This window comes from Schistocerca serialis, chromosome 2, assembly GCF_023864345.2.
Source record: "Schistocerca serialis cubense isolate TAMUIC-IGC-003099 chromosome 2, iqSchSeri2.2, whole genome shotgun sequence".
NCBI classification, from domain to species: domain Eukaryota; kingdom Metazoa; phylum Arthropoda; class Insecta; order Orthoptera; family Acrididae; genus Schistocerca; species Schistocerca serialis.
The window spans coordinates 749279672-749300142 of NC_064639.1; the positions used below are offsets into that span (position 1 = coordinate 749279672).

At 40.1% G+C, this 20471-nt stretch overlaps 1 protein-coding gene across 1 annotated transcript in view; it reads left to right on the forward strand.

Moving 5' to 3' along the window:
- Positions 1-20471, forward strand: part of LOC126456383 (uncharacterized) — a 188599-nt gene that overhangs the window by 134107 nt on the left and 34021 nt on the right. The window contains exons 3-5 of the mRNA XM_050092137.1: positions 3596-3882; positions 7464-7785; positions 19326-19538. Coding sequence (XP_049948094.1) covers positions 3596-3882; positions 7464-7785; positions 19326-19538 — 822 coding nt within the window. The remainder of the gene's footprint in view (positions 1-3595; positions 3883-7463; positions 7786-19325; positions 19539-20471) is intronic.

Here is a 20471-nt window from a genome sequence, read left to right on the forward strand (position 1 = left end):
AGCATAATCGGTTGTTTCGTTAATATTATTAATTTAAAAGTGCCCGTAAGGATAATGAAAGAAAAAAAAACGAGTGTTGCAAATGTTACGTTAAAAATAATTACGGTGACAGTTCGATCAAAACCCTTTCAAACACAGTATGTTCGTAATCTGAAGGATGTTATTGTTTATTTTATGCTGTTAAAATTTACAGCTCGACTAGGCCCGAGGCATAATAACGCCAGTCAATCAAAAAGTCCACAAAGGATCGAATATGGGAAATAATTCGTGCAATCGCAAATTTATGTACAGTGGTAAAAGGGAGTGCCTTGAAGAAAAAATACTAAAAACCCTGGCTGCTGGATGTGGAAGGAGTGCGTTTGAAGGTTACTTTTCTAGGTTTTCCTTGAATCATTAGGAAACTACGGCCTCAAGAGAAAAAGTGTCATACTAAGAATATTTAACTACACTACATTTTCGACGAAAAGGTCGTGCTTATTTTTTCTGTAGGACTAATAGTTTGTGCGTAGTGAGCGAGAGAATACGAAAAACTTGGGAGCTGATTTTAAAAGTCAGATACAACATTGCGTTTTGCATAAAATGACCTCGGTACGGGAAGCTGAATCACAGTGTCGACTGTTATCTCCCATTTCAAATGTCATTTATACGTGCAAACCCATTAAATCTGCACGCAGACACTCAGAACGTAACAGCTGACATAGTTCCTCTGTCACAATGGGCGCAAAACATAGGTGTGAAGCTTAACCCACCTAAAACACAAGCAGTCTTAGTGGCTCACAAAAGACAGTACTCCTGGGTTCAAAGAATCTCTTCCAACTTAACCCTGAACAGCACATAAATTACATTTTCTTCTTCTGCAAAGATTCTGGGGATAATTCTGCACCGTCACTTAGGCTGGACTGAACACACAACTTCCGTCCGTAGGAAGGTGTCAGCGTACTTCGTTTACCACAGAAATGTAAAAAAGCATTTCCTCTCGAGATTTAAAAGAAACTCATAGAGTCACTAACATTCCTCATAGAGTCACTAACATTGGGTAAGCCTATTCTCCAAAGACTTTCGTATGAAATTTGACGTCGGTTAGAACTAGCGATGAATACATGTGTGCGATTAATGTCTGATTTACGCTATATTGACCGTATCACTTCTGCCCATGAACAATTATCATGGCTACGTAGCGATAAGCGTAGAGATTATCACATCCGAAGTTTGCTGTAATATCTTCTCAATCACTGCACTCCTTCCTATTTATCTTCAACCTTTACAATACTGTCTGAACAACACACCTGAAATACTCGTTCTCAGCAAAGTAAAATCCCCTGTGTCCCACTACACAACACTCCCACGTTCCCAAAATTATTTTCTGCATCAGAAACACGACTTTTTAACAACCTCCACAAAACACTACAGAAAGTGAAATCCTTTCAAACTTGAAAAGATAGCCTCTATCACAATAGTTATCTGCTCTGCAGCTCGCTCTCGTGAACCCTCTCTTTGTGTACAGAGTACTCTGTTAAAATCCTTTTCTTTCCTGGCAACCACTATCACTTTCATTTCAGTCTTCATCTCTCTCATTATTCCTTGCACGTCTTCTAGGAAACAAGGCTTCAAAAGTCCTAAACCAATCAATATCATTCTTAATACCACCATTATCTTATTATTATTATTAGTATTGTCGTTATTATTATTATTATTATTATTAGTAGAAGTTGTACCTTCTATCGATAATACAGATTAATACTATGTGGTAGGTATGATACAATTAATCAGCATCATTAATAATTCCTAGAATATTTTATCATCACTTTGGTGTTACTTTATTGTCCTTATTGCCAATTATTATATTTATTATGTTCCTTGCGCCCTTGTTAACAGGAAACATTTCGTCGTTGTTTTACAGATCGGTCTACCAATCTTCAGAAAGGAGTCAATTCTCGTTCACCTCCACTCCTTCATGTGAATGTACTTTTGAAAGATCGAGAAGAGCCTCTTTTGATAAAAAATTCTATATAAATTATTCGTTATAACATAACTCACCTCCATGGTACCACACTAAGTATTATAGCATATACAGACATGCACTACGATTTCTGTCATGTCAGCTACATACGAATTTTCCAGTGTAACGCCTCAGTCCAAGTAGGACACACCTGTTACCTCTTCAACAATGTAAATACGTCTAAATCAAATTAGGGACTGAATCTATGCTAAAAAACTGGGAACAAATGTTACTCTTTTAAATATAGTAATTATAAATTTACTATGGCTCATTTACGCAAAGTTTTTATTTCGACAATAGGAGGAAGTATTATAGAAATGCCTACTTTTTATTTCAGTTACTTAGGGAAAACAACAATAATTATTTTGTGTCAGTTCTTAATAATTTTTCAATGTACACATATTAGCCACGTACAAGGAGCAATATAATCAGACCATCATTCAATCTATTTCAAATAGTTTACCCCAGTTTCACACGTCGGACTGCCGTGTTCCACCAGCCGTATCACTTAGCACAGCATGACACCAGTTGATTAATGCTTAACACTTAGAAACTGAGTGTACCAATACATGTGGTGACATCACCATTCGTAACTTCTGGCGGTTACTGAAAATATTTTAGGCTTAATTCATCTGAAGAAAAATTCTTTTTCAAATTGTATAAAAAGCCAAAAAGTACTTTGGATTTTTATTTCATTCGTTGAGTTGATTATACCCTACGAATATATCCGCGACATACTATTGTATTCTCGCATGGTGGTTTCGTTTACGCACTAAATAAAGGATAGTAATTTAATTTTAATCTGAAATTTAAAGATAATGGCAGATTCTGACTTTTGGTTTATTGTATTGCTTGAAATTAGATGCACAGCTGGAGTGTAGCAATAATGTTGGCTTATATGATAATATGAGAACTTCTGTGACTCAAATTTCATCTTGTGATAGTTTGGTGCTCAATGTACACCTACACATTTAGCTCTCAAAAATGATTCTTCGAATTTAGTAGGTACATTTACTAGGGATGTTAGACATCTTTCTTCACCCGTTTTTTCAGTATCACTTTTATATAATTTCTGTCATTGTGTTTTGTTCGTCGAACGATACTTTTTGGTAGAATGAAAACAAAAATCTTTACTAACTGGTGTTAATCTGGTAAAAAGTATGTAGTGTCCTCCTCGTAGGAAGCGAATCATTCGTAATTCACTTATTTAGGTACAGGTTCCCTTAGACAGTAACTCTGCTCTCCCTACACGGTTCCTGAAAAATGTATTATCGACAGCTTCGGTTATAATCTTCGTCTTTTATTTCCATGCGTACTGCCACCAGTCACTAAAGCGCTATCTCAGCTGCTGCTGGATGCAGAAGCAACAGAGCTATCACATGCCTCGTTTGCTGCCTGTTCTTCCTAACAACTTTTCGTACTGTGTTGTACCTATTCACTCACGTTCTATACCTCTCGGTATTAAATATGGTCACAGTTTGTAGTCTTCCGGGTTCCAAGCAATACATGAATCTACAAATGTATTACTTGAAGAATGAAAGGTACACGGCGAAATCGTATTTACACACCTGATAATATGTAATTCCTGTATCACAGGTCCTACTGCGAGCGCGTGTTCCGCGACTGCCGCCTGCAGACGTGCTACGTGCAGTCTCCCGCCTACCCAGGCGTCTACCCCAGGGGGCTGCACTGCCGCTACCAGCTCAACACCAGGCAGCCTTTCATCAAACTCTACATCGAGAACGAGGAGTTCAACATCGACGGACAACGATGCGAAAACATCATGATGTGTCCTATGAGACCGATCTCTTCCGGACAAGAAAATTGTCCCTACGACTACATCAAAATCTACGATGGCAAGGACGAATCCTCGCCTGTCATAGGTAAGTAAGTGTTTCGATTATTATTGAGCTATATTTGCTAAATACTCTGTTCTGAAACAGCACATGTTTGTATCTACAGTCGCAGTTTGCTTATTTTGTCTGCTGACTAAATATTTCGATACACAGTACCAAGTGCAGACCATCCCCTGAGCACCAGTCGTCACGCTTGCTTCCCAAGTAGGTGTGTCAGATACTATTTGTAGTGCTGAACCTTACTCACTAGTGGCAGACCATACTGATCCTACAGATCCCATTTACCTTAGATAAGGGTAGAACCTGAAGTCTCTAGGAAAATGTCCTTACATCTGGTTCAACTCAATTCGCCAAATTTTTGAATAAAGAATTGTGAAACAATTTTACTGCAGACTGAGCTATGAAATAAACACGTTTGTCAGATGAGAGGGCAAAAGCAAAACCAAATACACTGTGAGGTTTCTCACTTTAGAATCTGTATGCGAATATATTATTTGGATAATCCTTAATTTCAAATTAATTTGGCTGCGAATAATCAACATTCCCGGCTAGCGGAGCTTTAAAATGAGTAACAGCACCTAAAGGGTAGTAGCTTGTAATTTAGAGAAATTTTCAAGATAAGTGCGCTATTTAATGCTCTAAGAGCTAAATCGGCAATCACATAGTCCTCAGGACAAAACGAATTGTAGATTCAGCGGCATAGGTCTGCTTGAAATCGGCTCAGTCATCACAACATTTGTACATTGACCTCAAGGAGACATCATGTAAAGAAGTTCGCTTTACACTACCGGAAAACAATTCGCCTATGCGTCAAACGTATAGTCTTTTCTGGCAGTGGTCTGTAAAGAAATAGCACGATAACTTCATCAAACAAGGGTTTCATGCACAATTTCATGAGTCTAAATGTTTTCCATATCACTTAAACCTTGATAGATTACAGTGAAGGCCACACCTGATAAATAACGCACATACCCTTCTGTCCAGCCACCATAGTTCACGTTGGATGAGACTTCAGAGGAAATACAATTACTGATAAAATGGTAAATCGTTCCTAAAACAATCCTGAAATTGGTTTCCAAAATCTGAAGGAATTATTATTTTATATTCATGTGTCATAAGCTGGCATGAGATACTAATAATTCTTAATGGCATACACCTATCTAACATGTTTTCATTTGTCGCTTCTCCCTCGCACCGTCTCTTCTCAAAGAGTAAACACTGTTTACTATGTGACATGAGAGTACAAAACGCCTCTGTATCTCGTGGTCAGTGCATAGTATATAACGACAGCCATTAAGTCCGTTCCCGTCCCACTGGAGAGTCCAAGAAACAAATGCATGTGCAGGTCAGCATATTCTCAAGGGTCCAAAACGGCGAGAGCAACGTCAGAGGGAGACAGAGTTTCATGAGTCAAGGTCGTGTGCCAAGCTCCAGATTATAAGCACTGCAGGGCCTTCAACTAGTCCCACAGTCACCAGGAACCAGTCGCATGAAGTTTCCTTCTGGCCAGGTCGTACTTAATTTAAGCCGTTGGCATCTAAGCCACCTATCTAATTGAGCAATACTACGATGCTTGAACTAGCACGACGATGCGAAGTTGTCAGAATTCTATGCGGGTGTCGGAGCGGTGGTGCCACGTGGTGTTAAAAAATGAAATTCTCTGGATTTTCTCGAAATTGTGGAGAAACTGAAGCTCCAAAAAGTAAATCACCAGTACATGCGCAGTGGTAAATTCAGATGTTGACCTTGACTGAAACGTTCATCTGACTGCTCAAAGTTGTACCGATTTGTAAATTTTGCAAATCTCTGTGAATAATTATTAACTCTAAGGAATAAACGCCATGCATTGTTCGAGCAACCAGTAAATGAAAGTCACGGGTCTAATTCAACACACAATAACTTCGAATAAATACCAGATACCGCTGAGGCAAGTATATTATTCAACAATCAACACAGCAAATGTGTCTCATACCTCCCTACATGATGTCAGGTGTTTAAAATCAGCCAAGTTCAACATCAATGCCATTAGAGAGGGTTTCCCGCAAAATGAAGGATCTACATGGAGGCACCCAGAATTTGTTGGCGGCCACTATGGTCACACAACGTCATACTAGGTAGGGTCACTTCCAACAGCACACCCGAACACAGCGTGGCACCATACAGTAATAGGGTGATTCAGCTACCCTTACCGGTAGGTTTCATGTATCCCACTACAACTTCAAAACCCACGTGCGAGATATTCATATTTTCTCGCTTCCTGCCTCCAAAATATTAGTCCTACAGAAAACGTGAACCGCACTTTTGTAATAAATGTGTTGTATTGGGATTCGTTTTCCCTGGAGGCTAGCGTTTTTGAGTTATTCAAGAAAAGCGCGTTTTAGGATCACTTTTGTAAGTTTTTTTAATAATTCAAAAGCTATGGCCTCTAGGGGAAACGTATGCAATACAAAATTTAGCTAGATTGAATTCCCTACAGAAAGGACGTGTTCACTTTTCTGTAGCGCTAATAGTGTGTACGTAACGAGAAAGAGAATATGAAAATCTTGCATGTGGTATTTGAAGGTGTTGTGGGTTGCACAAAACTCATAGAGAGGGACAGCTGAATTACTCTGCGTAAGTTGTACTACATGTTAACACATAATACATCTAACTACCTGTAAACCTCCAGGCCACTTAGCAGTATTTATTGATAAATTCCTTTGTGATGCACTAGAGGACTGAAATAACGTACCTGTGGTCGTTCTAGGTGGTCAGTGAAATACTCCACACACTTTTTGAAACGGAAACCATAAGACTGCATTACAAAATCTAAATTTTGCGTCAAGTTAATTTCTTTTATCGTTCTCAGTGAAGAAATGGTTTCGCTAAATCAGACAATTTTTTTTGTATTGTGTTGATCTGGATCGTTTATTTTTTCATAAACCTGTTGATACGAGGGCTATTCGCTTATACAAGTCCGATCTGTCTTTTAAATGGAAAAGTCCAATGAGAATTTGCACAGATGTTTTGGGTATTGTCTCTAATATGCCCGTCGATCGCATCATGTCACTCTTTTCAGTTATCAGCGAACAGTGAGCACTTAAAAACGCCTGGAAATAGTGTCTCCCGCCAATTATCAGTATCCGCTGAGAGATTACGCCTTATTTCGTTTAACCCGCACGACGCAACTGTCATTCATTTCGTTCTTCATAGATATTCTCGGTCACACGCTCCAGTGCCTTTGAAGACTTTCCGTGGAGAGTGTTTAGTCAGCCATCCAAACAGCCCGGACTCGGCTCCCTCTGAGTTTAATGCTCGTGTGAACCAATGACTACGGAACCGACATTTTGGCAAAGGAAACCAACTGCGGAAAACACAGGCCGCTATGTTCTATAATGAGGGTATCGGAAAGATAGTACGAGGATACTACAAATGTCTGAATTGTAGCCGCGGCTATGTGGAGTAGTAGATATAAGGTGTAGGGTTTCGAGTGGAAATAAAATATTTTTGATTTTCACTGTAATTTTCATTTCGCGACAGATTTGACCTTTATAAACCAATAGCCCTCGTACTTCTGATAGCATAAGCCAGTTTAAAGAGCAGAGCATGACGAGCAGCATTGCTCTCAGGTGTGTTCTGCGGCATGGGAAAGTTCCCGTACTCCATCATCGGCACGTCGGAGGACCTACTGGTGGAGTTCTCGAGCTCGGCCGCGGGTCCACTGCTGAACACGGGCTTCCACTTCAACGTAGGCAGCTGGCCGGGCCACGTGGAGACGGCGGGCGTGCGCAACGGCACGTGCGACTGGTTGCTGAGCTCCGAGTCGCTCGCCTCCTCCGGGGACTCTGAGGGCATCTTCCTGAGCGTGGCCCACTGGTACCCGCCGCACACTTCCTGCACCTACCTCATGCGCGGACGCCCCGGCGAGGTCGTCCGCCTCTACTTCCCCAGGTATGTTGTCCGTTCCTTTTTCTGAAGGGCTCCACGCACGAGAAATGGATCGTGGCAGTGCGCCGCCAAGTTGCCAGATCTGCCTGTAGATCGCAAATCGATGTGACCTAACACTGATCGCTAGAAATTCCCAAACTCTTGGATGAATTGCGTAGAACGGATCGTTCAGGTGTGGCAATGTGACTGCCTGGTTGCGACTAATTATTATCTGGTTATGTAACATATATTAAACTGGTTATGTAAGCTTTTGTATCATATCGCTACCCCATCTCTGAGTAAGCACTCCCTGTTACAATTTATAATTATTCAGGGAGCCACGAATCACTCTCAAAAATGAGTCTGAGGTCGGAGTCACCACCAACATTAAGAAGAAAGACAAATGTAAAAATACTGAACCATTTTTTGTAGAAGCTTAATTCAAAGCAATTCCACTGTAATCTTTTACAATGACAGTCAGTGTCCTTGCAGGAGTAGTTTTTATTTTATTTTGATATTTGTCTCATGTGTATAAAACCGATTTAAAGACAATGTTGCCTCAACTTGGGGTACCTGTTGTAACGTCCCCTTAGAAAAATTATAAATTACTGTGCTGTTAAGCATCTACGTTATTTGATACAGATACAGCTGAGGAAAACTGAATGTGCTGAGACATTTCTCTCTTTACTTATTCTGATCATCAAAAAACTGACACACAATATTTTAAAGCAACGCAATCTGACTTTCAATAATCCCTACAAAAAAAGGCCCTGACTAACAATAACCCATACCTTTCATGAATCACTTACCTCACAAATATCTTCGTTACTCGAACTGCTGCAATATAGCGAGCTCCAATACTGCCAGCTAAATAAAAGATTCTAACTACTGAAGTCACCAACTACTGATAGGCGTAGTTAGCAAATGAAAGATTTTGATAAAGAACAAACAATGTATTTACCGTAATAGTGTTCATAAGTCAGTTCATGACATCCAGTCTTACAAATTTCCTCTTTCTGACGGACACATGTCCAGATCGTCCGCTCTCAAAACTCCGGCATCTCTCTCCCCACTGCTGCCGGCTCACCCCCAACGTAGGGTTACCAACATAAAAACCTAAACAGCCTACTGTTACGGGTGGTTCACAAAAACAGTTGCTAAGTGCTTTAACAGTCGCATTATATTTTGACTTATGAGCACTACTGAAGTTTTACTTCTTAGCGGAATGAAGGAACATTTTAATTTAAATAAAACTACCTTATACCTATGCAACAGCCGTACTCGAGTCCCTTATCATTTTACGCAATCCAATTCTTCCTCATACCGTTTTCAAAAATAGCTACGGAAACCAGCAGTGTTACTACTGAGACATTGTAGAGTAATTTGCAGTTACATTATTTGCAGTTGATCTATGAGACAAATAAGTGGGAAAAGGAACTGAGGACTTTATGATGTTTTTGCGAAATAGCGACTGGAAGAATGTAAACAAATGCTTAACTACTAAGAAAGAGGTACTGTGTCATGTAACATAATCTACAGTTCCGAAGTAAAGAGTTCCACAGAAACTCCAGTATACAATTTCATATATTTTTCCATCTTTTGTTCCGCAAATATAATGTAATGTACCGAGACTGCCATCGGACTAAGTACATTGGTTCAGTGTAGGGGTAGCGTATTTGATTAGTAAACGAAACGTCATAGGTCCCAGGTTTCAACCTATCCACTATCCAAATTTACGGTAAAAAGAAATGTAATGACCGTGTGGCATTGTTGGCCGGAAGGTCCCGCCCGGGAAAGTACGGTCGGCGGATGAATGTCTTATTTCAAGCGACGCCATACTGGGAAACTTGCGCGTCGGTCATGATGAGAAGATGATAAGAAAAACTCAACACCCAGTCCATGGGCGGAGAAAATCTCCCACAAGGCCGGGAATCGGACCCGTGTCCGCTCCATTGTAGGCAAGCACGTTACCATTCAGCTAAGTCGGCAGGCAGTTAGAGTAGAAATCATCAGCAATGGCAGACGAAGACTTCCGGCATATAAAGTCAGCCTTGCTCTGACGACGACCTTGTCAAAGAGGCGGAGGAGCGAGCAGAGGTTAAGGGCACTCACTTGCCTTTCGGTGGGAAACTGCCCCTAAAAGCGGGAGGATCAACCATGAGGAATGGCATAGCGATTCCGAAGGTAAACGAAACAACTGTAGTATCGCAAATAATGTGTATCTACAGGACATGTGCCTGCAATTGAAAAATATTATGGTCTCCTCATTGGCAAACGACCCCGAATCAGGAAAGAGCTGCCAAGGGGAAGGTGACACAAAAAAAATTGAATAACCAACGAACAGGTAACATTCTGCGAGTTGTAACATGGAATGACGCAGAAATGTTCATAGCAAAGGCTCATTGCACATACAGAGGAGATCAGTGAAGTGAAAAGGAGAGAAGTATTTGAGGTCAGACTAAAATTGGGTAATATCAATAACATCAGAAAATGGTGTAACGTGAGTAGGATTCGTTGTCAATCGGATAATAGGAGATAGAATGAGCTACTGTGAACACTTCAGTGATAGGGGTACTCTATTCAGATTCGATATAAATCGGTGTTGGACGCGGTAGTTGAAGTACACAGGCCAACTTCGCAAGCAGAATATGAAGAGACAGAGAAAGTACATGAAGATATTTAACAGGAAATGCAGTATGTTAAGCGAGATGAACATCTAGTAATCATGGGAGATTGCTACACAATTGTAGGGGAAATAATAGAAGGAAACATTACGGGAGAACATGGGCTGGGCAGTAGAAATGAGAGAGGGGAAAGACAAATTGAATTATGCAATAAGTTTCAGATGGTAGTGGGGATCATTTTGTTTTAATGTCATAAGAGGACACGATAAGATTCCAGCTGGATTACATCATGCTCAGGCAGAGATTCCGAAATCAGATATTGGATTGTATGGCGTACCCAGGAGCAGATATAGACTCAGACAGAAATTTAGTAATGAAGAAGAAGAGAATGCAATTTAAGAGATTCCCACGAAATAATCAGTGTAGAAGGAAGCTGGATACTGAAGTACTGCAGTATGATCAGACTCGTTTTCAGTTCGCTAAGGATGTGGATAATCCAATAATAAATATCATAGTTGGAAGTTCAGTTGAAAAAGAATGGGTATCTCCAAAAAGTGCCCGCACAGACGTTGGACAATCAGATGTAAATACAAACAAGCTAGCTCTAAAGATACTGTAGGTAACAGAAGAAATACATCCAACGTGGAAGTACATAAATGATCAGGGAAAGGCAATAATACTGAAATGTCAATCACTTATGGACGAAATCAATAGGAGCTGCGGGGCAGACAAGGCGAAATGACACCAGTAAAAATTTGAAGTAATGACAACTGAAACGATTGTCCCGAGGACGGAGTCAGCGTGTAGAAAAGTTAAAATATTCCTGGTTCAAATTAAAATCAGGGGTGGTAACATTAAGAGCGTAAAAGCATTCTCACTGCTAATCTCAGAGGGAAGAACGGAGAAATGGAAAGTGTATAGTGAAACTCTCTGGGCCGGGGCTCGAACCCGGATCTTCCCCTTAACTAGAGTGGTCGCCTTGACCGCCATTTTACATTTAAATTTTTTTCTACATTTTGATAGTTATTGTTACCGGCATCCTGTCTGGGCGGACGTCACATGACACATATTCAAGTTGATCGTTGAAGGCTTCAGTGAGGTATTTTGTTACAGAGGGCAGCCAGCCCTCTGCCCGAACACGCTGAGCTACCGTGACGGTGGCCTCAACCACTTGAGCACGCTCCCCGGATCGACCCAAACTACCACACGTCACCGCTTTCGTCTACATCCTATATTCAAACAGATAAATACTGTGACTCCAGTACAGGAAGAAACGTGTGAATCAAGTCGAAGCCCAGTTATTAGGCGTGAAATACTACATTACAGTGGCTGTGTACTTTTAATTTACTTTTCAATGCCCTTCAGATATGTATGCACGTCTGCAGCACACTTCAAAGCATAATAGAACACCACGGAAACTGCAAAATAGTATAGCAGTCATCGCTATAATCAGTGGAAGTGAAGAGGAATTAGAGGATTTGTTCAATGGAATGAACGCTTTAATGACGAAGTTAAGGTATTCTGCTACCTTGGAAGAGAAATAGCTAACGGACGAAACAAGTACACATAAACACCGGACTAGGGCAGGAGGACATTTCTGGCCAATACAAATCTACTGTTACCAACCATAGACTTCTGAGAATGTTCGTTTTTATTACAGTGCTTCATGAACAGTGGGAAAACCGGAGCAGAAGTGGATCGAAGCGTTTGATGTGTGGTACTACTGAAGAATGTTGAAAATAAGGGGAACTGATAAATTAAGGAATGAGGAGGTTCTCTGACGAATCGGTGAAGAAAGGAACATGAGGCTATGGAAAACGCTGACAAGAAGAAAAGATGGCGTGATGGGATATTTGTCAGGGCGTCAGGAAATGATCTCCATGATGCTAGATGTAACTCGTCCGTTTGCCAGTTCAGTGCAAAATCGTTTAGTATTCATGTTTGTTGCTCAAGATTGTTCTTTTCATTGTTTGGCTCAGTATATTAAGCCAGCCACGACTAAACTGCTCGAATTACTATCGTAGTATTGCAGTTGGTCTGACGACTTAATACTGAAGTTAGATCCTGAAGATGATGTTATGTCCAGAAATGAGTCACAACTGATGTTTTTGTGTGGTTATTGATGATTCCTGTTGTTTACATTGAATGCGGTTCTTGCCATACGATTAGGCTGTTGCAATTTCCACAAACAGCAGTGAATATTTATTTCAAAGGCAGATTACTGGGCACTTTTCAGTCCACATGCGTGCTATCCCATTGTTAACGTTAAAATGTAGATACGGCGCGAAGTAATAAGCACTGCCTCATTTACTATTTGCTCCAAGCCATTCTAATGTCACGAACAGTAGAACACAAAAGGTGCCTAAGAACTGCATATCCGTTTATGTCTTTATTTCATAATACACAACTGAGAACATTACAAATCGATAAACCAGCAGCTTTCGGTTCTCTATAATTCCTGGCACGATGAAATATTCGCCTGAGGTGGTAGAAACATATTCATTCACAGAAGCGTCTGTCTCAAACGTTAAGAGAATATGAATGTTGCTGTAATAATGGCAGAAGTGTACGTTCGAGGATCATAAATCAACAAAATGACACTAATCAGCAGATGCAAATCATCGGATTGTTATTAGACGATACAAAGCAATGTAGAATGAAGACAGAGGTTTCGTGAATGACATTGACACAGAACTCGATATTATCTGGTCGTTAATCTGTCCACGATCGCCTTAATGACATTTGATAGTAATTTCCAATGTGATGTAGCACCGAGTGGCTGAAGATATAAATATGATAAATGACACTGATGAAGAACTCGCTATAATCCGATCATTAATCTGCCCACAATCGCGTTAACCTTACCATTACCAAGGTAATTTTTGTTACATGTAAAACGGACGGGGGGGGGGGGGGGGGAGGAGGGATGTTTTCTGGAGGTCCAGGAATAAATGGGCAATTGAATTAGTCATGATTGAAGTTCATTTACTTGTGATACCACTGAGAACATTTAGAACTTCTTAAACTTTATTTTTGTATATTGTATAATAATAAATTAAAATTGTATGATGTGAGGTCCGCCAGTTATGCAAAACACCGTTTTTTCACAATACCAAAACATGTTTCAGCACTACTGTGCCATTATCAGTAGGTTTCCGTTTTATTTATTCTGTAATGCGAACAATTTTTAAATGATTACAAAATTATGTCGATGTTTAGTTGAAACAATAGTTCGTTTCTTTTTGTTGATGCCTTTATATTTAGTGTGCATGATTTTTCTGGATCACTTGTGTATAATTTACTACAGGTAGTTCGTCATCTGCAGCCAAACGATGTTGATGAGAATTTTTTTGCTTGCATTTAACCTATCATCTAGAACGTAATTTAGTTTGTCGTGATATTTCGCGCCTATATTCGGTTTTACTTACGTTTTCATGTGGCAAGCCCTTTTAATCTCCACATCATGGTGAGGTGTCTTGATGGGCACGTAAATATAACACTGATTTTCCAGAAATAAGGTCGTAAAAGCACTTTTTACTTCAACAAAACAGAGTATGATTGTGGTTTTAGTGTGTTCCAGACCAGTCAGTATTCATTTGCTCACCTGAGAGTTCGGCACCTAACTTGAATTTTGTTTACATTTTATCTTTGTGTGTTGTGTGTGTTTTTTGCACGCTTCTTAACTGTTTGTGTCGTCTTTGACATGGTGTTCCTGTTGTGGGTAATTGATGAGTCTTTGTAGATAGTAGTGTATCTATTTTTGTGTGTGTTTGTTTGTTTGTGTGTGTATGTGTGTGTGTGTGTGTGTGTGTGTGTGTATAGACTTTATCTGTTTGTGTTTTTTTTGTGTAAAGTTCGTTCAATGTGTTAAATAGTGTGCTCTTGCAGAGTGTAGTACATTCATTTGATACCTGTTTTCCTTCTGCTATTCCGTTTTGTATGTGGAAGATTTCCTTAATAGCCAGTTTGCTGTATAGGCTGTGGCTGGGTTTTAGTTTTCTTAACTCTCTTTCTGTTGTAGTTGGGTGATGATTGTGGGCTACAAGGTAGTCACCTATTGTGCTATGGGAGCTGTTGCTTTTTAAAGCTCTGAGATGTACTGAATATCTGGTTTTGAAGTTTCTGCATGTTTTTCCTACATACACTGACTGGCAAGTGTTGCATGTGAATTCATATATTCCTGATATATTAAATTTATCCCTGGATATTTCTTGTGTTATGATAATTTTCTGTGTTGTGTTCTCTGTCCAATCATCACCCAACTACAATAGAAACAGACTTAAGAATACTAAAACCCAGCCACAGCCTTTACAGCAAACTGGCTATTGAGGTAATCTTCCACATACAAAAGGCAATAGCAGAAGGAAAACGGGTCTCAAATGAATATACTACACTTACACACACACACACACACACACACACACATACACACACACACACACACACACACACACACGCGCGCGCGCGCGCGCGCGCACGAAAAGTGATACACTGCAATCTGCAAAGACTCATCATTTACACACAAGAGGAACACCATATCAGGACAACACAAACAGTTAACAATCGTACACAAAACACACACAACACACAAAGATAAAATGTAAACAAAATTCAAGTTCGGGGCCAAACTCTCAGGTGAACAAATGAACACTGACTCTGCTGGGACACACAACAACCACAATCACATTTTGTTTTGGTGAAGTAAAATGCGCTTTTACGACCTTTTTTGTGGAAAATACGTGTTATATTTATGTGTGCATCACGACACCTCACCATTATGCGGACAATAAAAGGTCTTGCCACATAAAAAAGTAAGTAAAAACGAAAACAGGCGCGAAATATCACGATAAACTAAGTTACATTCTAGATGATAGGTTAACTCCCAGCAAAAAATTTATCAACATCGTTTGGTTGGACTACAGTTGATGCCAGAGTAACTAGTGGCCTCAGTGTCAGTGGATGAGTATATGAAAAGATGGGTGAGGTTGCGGCCAGTTGTACACTTCAGCCCCTCAGTTATGTGCCGTCTGTTCGAACGCACAGTGCCTACAAATGTGAAGTGAAAATAATTCCATAGATTCTCAGCAAGCTCCACTGAAGTGTAGTACCGATCTGTGATAACACTGCCGCCACATTTCTCAATGGGTTTTATTCTTAAAATACCCGTTTCTCCATTTATATGCTGTGCATTTCCAGACCTTCCTGTATAAAAGTCCTTACTGATCGCGTATCTAGTCTCAGAATTACACAGAATTCTAATTAGAAAGACGTATTTTCCGGGTTTGTCTCTTGTAAATACCTTAAATGGGCAACGACCAAGGAACAAACACATCTCATCCTCTGTTATGTGTAGACCAGGTATGAAATACAATAGAAATGAAGAATTCAAAAATTGAATACTTTCCCTCATTGGAGCATTCTTGTCAGTCTACCGATGAATTTCTCTTGTTTTCTTATCACCAAACCTCAATATTGTAGTCAGTTCGAAAAATCCGCCCCAATTCGTTATTCCTTAGTACACTCGTCGGCGCTGAAGCACAGACAATAAATCTAGTACAGGTATCTTATTGATATATTTTGAACCCATGATTAGTAAGGCCCCTGACTAGTAAGAGCCCTGTATAACATAATAACTCACCATCATAGGTGTGCTGAATACCTAGTTGAGAAGCCTCTTGATTTGAGAATAGCATAATTAGATCCTTAACATGAAGTATAGAGAAGCTCTATAGCCTCTTTCGGAGATCAATTCTTCCTTCTCTTTCATGCACTATATTTCGTACAGAACGCCGATATTCTTGAGATCGCTTCGTAACATACTTGCATCAACTTTTTGCAATGAATTTATCACAGTTGGTATCATTAGCATCTACTGGGTTGAGATGAAACTCATATTCATTCTCAGATGGTGAATCAGTTCCAGTCTCTTCCAAACAATTATCCACTTCACTTTCATCTAAATCTGGTTCTTTCAAGACTTTTTCAAGCACTCGTTCAATGGAACTATCACGCAAACGTGTATATTTATGTTACTTGTTAAACACCAGCCATAAGAATGAAAATAAAAACGGTCAACTTCATGTAAAATGACACAAGGGAACAATACAAAAGATTTTTCGTTTTAAATATATAAAAGCAAAGTGTTAACTACCAGAAATCTTTCCTTGGTATTACCCGTGGGAGGAGGGGGAAGGGCTTCTAAGGCCCATGGAGAATAAAATCAATTAAGAGATTATTAAATTATTTTGATTAACAAATTGTATTATCACTCAATATCCAATGCGTAATGAACAGTTAGCTTCGGTTTAAGTTTATAAACCAAAGGCCATGGAGACAACATACAAATATTGAGTCAGTGGGCGTACGAAGGCCGTCCACCACTCTCGGGAATGTTAGGGACAGTGGTATCTTATTACAATTTTCAGTTACTGGATTGTGGGTGATCGTATAGCTTACCTTGTGTTACAGATGCTATAGATAGTGAATGTGCTTGTGTTTACGTTTAGATAAGTATTTAGCGATATTTGGGTTGCTCCTTGTCACACAATGACGTGAAATCATTCTACAGCAATCGGTAGGTGAATTTTGTTCGACTGAAGTGTGAGCGTCTGCCACTGCCTCGTGATAACTGCACTGACTACTGTAAACGTGCTATTCAACTAGAGAGATCTGGCATTTTGGTGGCACAAACAACGGGCACCAATCGCAGTGACTCAGTTTGGGCCACATGGATGAAAAGCCACAGAGCTGTAATCTACCCATATTTCTTCCCAGCACAGAAGAGATGACAATAAGGTCATGGTCTCATCTTAATTGATAAACTCTTGCTGCCTTACGCCCATATACCGAAATTAGCAACGAATTTATACGAGCACGATTTCTGAAACCTCGTGATATTATGATTCTAGAACGCCAATGTCGGTGTTCGTAAAATACAAAAGTGGAAGCCTCATGCCCTCTAACTACATGATTTAATATTTCGTCAGTTGTATCCCTGTACTACAATGTACATGGTGCAGGACCCAGCCAGCGTTGTTGTGAACTAGCGAAATTTTACCTTCACACATTTTAATTTCACACATGATTTTACGGATACTGATGGCGAATTAGTAGTATATCTAGTAGAGTGAAATATCATTTCCATTGAACACTACGGGCAGATAAAACAAAGTAAATTTTATGTTTCCAAACAAAATAACAAACGTTAAGGGAAGGAAGTGCAGAATTTGCACGTAAACAACTTCAAAAGAATATAATGCATTTTTTTTTAAGTGGAAGTAGTAAAAGAAAGATTAAAACAGCATACCGGTCCGGGCCTGTAATCTGAGACGTTTGATTTTAGCGGACAATTGACCGATTCAACTTTTTTTCTGACTACTGTACTTCCGCCAGTATATCTTCTACCTCATTACAAACGGTAAGGGGGAGTCGAGAGCCTTTCTTGAATAAGTCAGTCGAGAGCGTAATTTTATGTGAAAGGCAAAGGTCTCACGCTCGAGTCCCGATACGGCACAGCGTTTTCATTTGTAATACCTTTCCAATTAGTGTACACTAACGCTGCAGAGAGAAAATTTATTTTTAGAGTATAAGAAATGGTTTAAATCCATTGAACATAAAAGCGATATAAGTTAGTCGATCCAAAAACTTGAGGAGTCAGAGATTATGTTGATGAAGAGAAAAATACGGTCCGCTGTTTGATTTGGGGAAAGGGACCAAACATCGAGGTCATCGGTCACATCGGATTAGGGAAGGATGGGAAACGAAGTAGGCCGTGCCCTTTCAAAGGAACCATCCCGGCATTTGCTGAAGCGGTTTACGGAAATCAAGGAAAACCTAAATCAGGATGGCTGGACGTGGGTTTGAACCGTCGTCTTCCCGAATTCGTGTCCAATGTGCTAATCACAGCACCACCTATCAACATTTACATCTACATTTACACTCCACAAATCACCTAACGGTGTGTGGCGGAGGGCACTTTACGTGCCACTGTCATAAACTCCCTTCCCTGTTCCAGTCGGTTATGGTTCGCGGGAAAAACGACTGCTGAAAAGCCTTCGTGAGCGCTCGAATCTCTCTAATTTTACATTCGTGATCTCCTCGGGAGGTATAAGTAGGGGGAAGCAATATATTCGATACCTCATCCAGAAACGCACCCTCTCGGAACCTGGACAGCAAGCTACACCGCGATGCAGAGCGCCTCTTTTGCAGAGTCTGCCACTTGAGTTTATTAAACATCTCCGTAACGCTATCACGGTTACCAAATAACCCTGTGACGAAACGCGCCGCTCTTCTTTGGATCTTCTATATCTCCACCGTCAACCCGATCTGGTACGGATCCCACACTGATGAGCAATACTCGAGTATAGGTCGAACGAGTGTTTTGTAAGCGACCTCCTTTGTTGATGGGCTGCATTTTCTAGGCACTCTGCCAATGAATCTCAACTTGGTACCAGCCTTACCAACAATTAATTTTATATGATCATTCCACTTCAAATCGTTCCGCACGCATACTCCCAGATATTTTACAGAAGTAACTGCTACCAGTGTTTGTTATGCTATCATATAATCATACAATAATGGATCCTTCTTTTTATGTATTCGCAACACATTACATTTGTCTATGTTAAGGGTCAGTTGCCACTCCCTGCACCAAGTGCCTATCCGCTGCAGATCTTCCTGCATTTCGCTTCAATTTTCTAATGCTGCAACTTTTCTGTATACTGCAGCATCATCCGCGAAAAGCTCGGTAAATACGAAATTATTCAAAGCCGTCTCGATCTTTTTCCATATGACGCAGACGTTTTTGAAAAAAAATTGTACTATTTCAGCTAGAAAGTGCGTTTAAGAATTAATGTTGAGGTAAAAGAAACGCTTTTGTCATTACAGTGAGCTGTTATTACATAAAAGAGGCACTTAGGAAATTTGTCGATGTTTTCTCAGTTTCCGCATCAACACAATCGAAGCACCTATCCGCGTGTTTGACGGGGACTGCGGCGAGTCGCTGACGCTGTACGACGCGTCGTGGGCGGACGACACGCGCATCATCAAGACCTTCTGCGACACCTTCTCCAGGGCCATGGAGAAGCACGACTTCGTCTCCACCGGCAGCTCGCTCTTCGTGCGTTTCGAGAGTAAGACGGGCAGCTACTCTGGGTAAGTACTGAACCGACAGTACCATACGCCGTGGAAAGCTTTGTTAGAAGATCTTTCGATAAGACTGGAGCCATGTAAAGTGACGTGTGTAAATTTCTATTAGCGTTGGTAATAGTACCGATCTGATTCTCGAAACACACGCATAATCTGTAGAGTATGTAAATGAACAATATACCCAAAATGATCTGAAGCAGCTGACTTGGACAGTGATTTAAAGTCTACATATCAAGTTACAAAATTAACATAAAATGATTACTGCAACGCCATTTGTAAGGTTGTCGTAGTAGATTGTTTAGGCATCAGAATAACGAATGTTAATGACATGGGAACCAATATCTTCGAATATGACGAATATCTTTTTTAGTGTTAAATGCGTTCATATATTTAATCCAGTTAGGCACAATTGCTCAGCACCACCAAATGCAATTTTTCCAGAAGATTTACATTTCCTAACATTTTACATGAGAGGTTGCGGTCTTGAGGAAACACCACTAAGAAATAGGATTCGCTTAATCAAGTACTAAGGATTTGAGTTCCAGATAACTGAAAATGTGTGGAACAGTTGCATATGCGTTTGTTAGTTTGCTGTTGAATTTGAATGCAGTGACGTCGTCTGACCATGGTGTTGATCAGCCTCCTCCACCCAAAAGTCAGAAATATTTTGTGCAGCACAGGCGAATGCGTGTTACGAAGACGTTGCCCCTGACAGTGGGGTAGACCAATCAGGTAATCCAGGATACTGTTGTTGTGGAGTACCTGAATTTTACCAGAACAGTTTCGGTAATTTAGGAAAACAATACTGATCGCTGTGAGGATACTGACGATTATAGGAGAATGTGGTTTTTAGCTGTTACTTGTTTAGAAGCAAGTAATGGAAAGTTGATTTTGTGATAACTGTCAACATATTTTATCATTTCCTGAATTTTTCTGTTA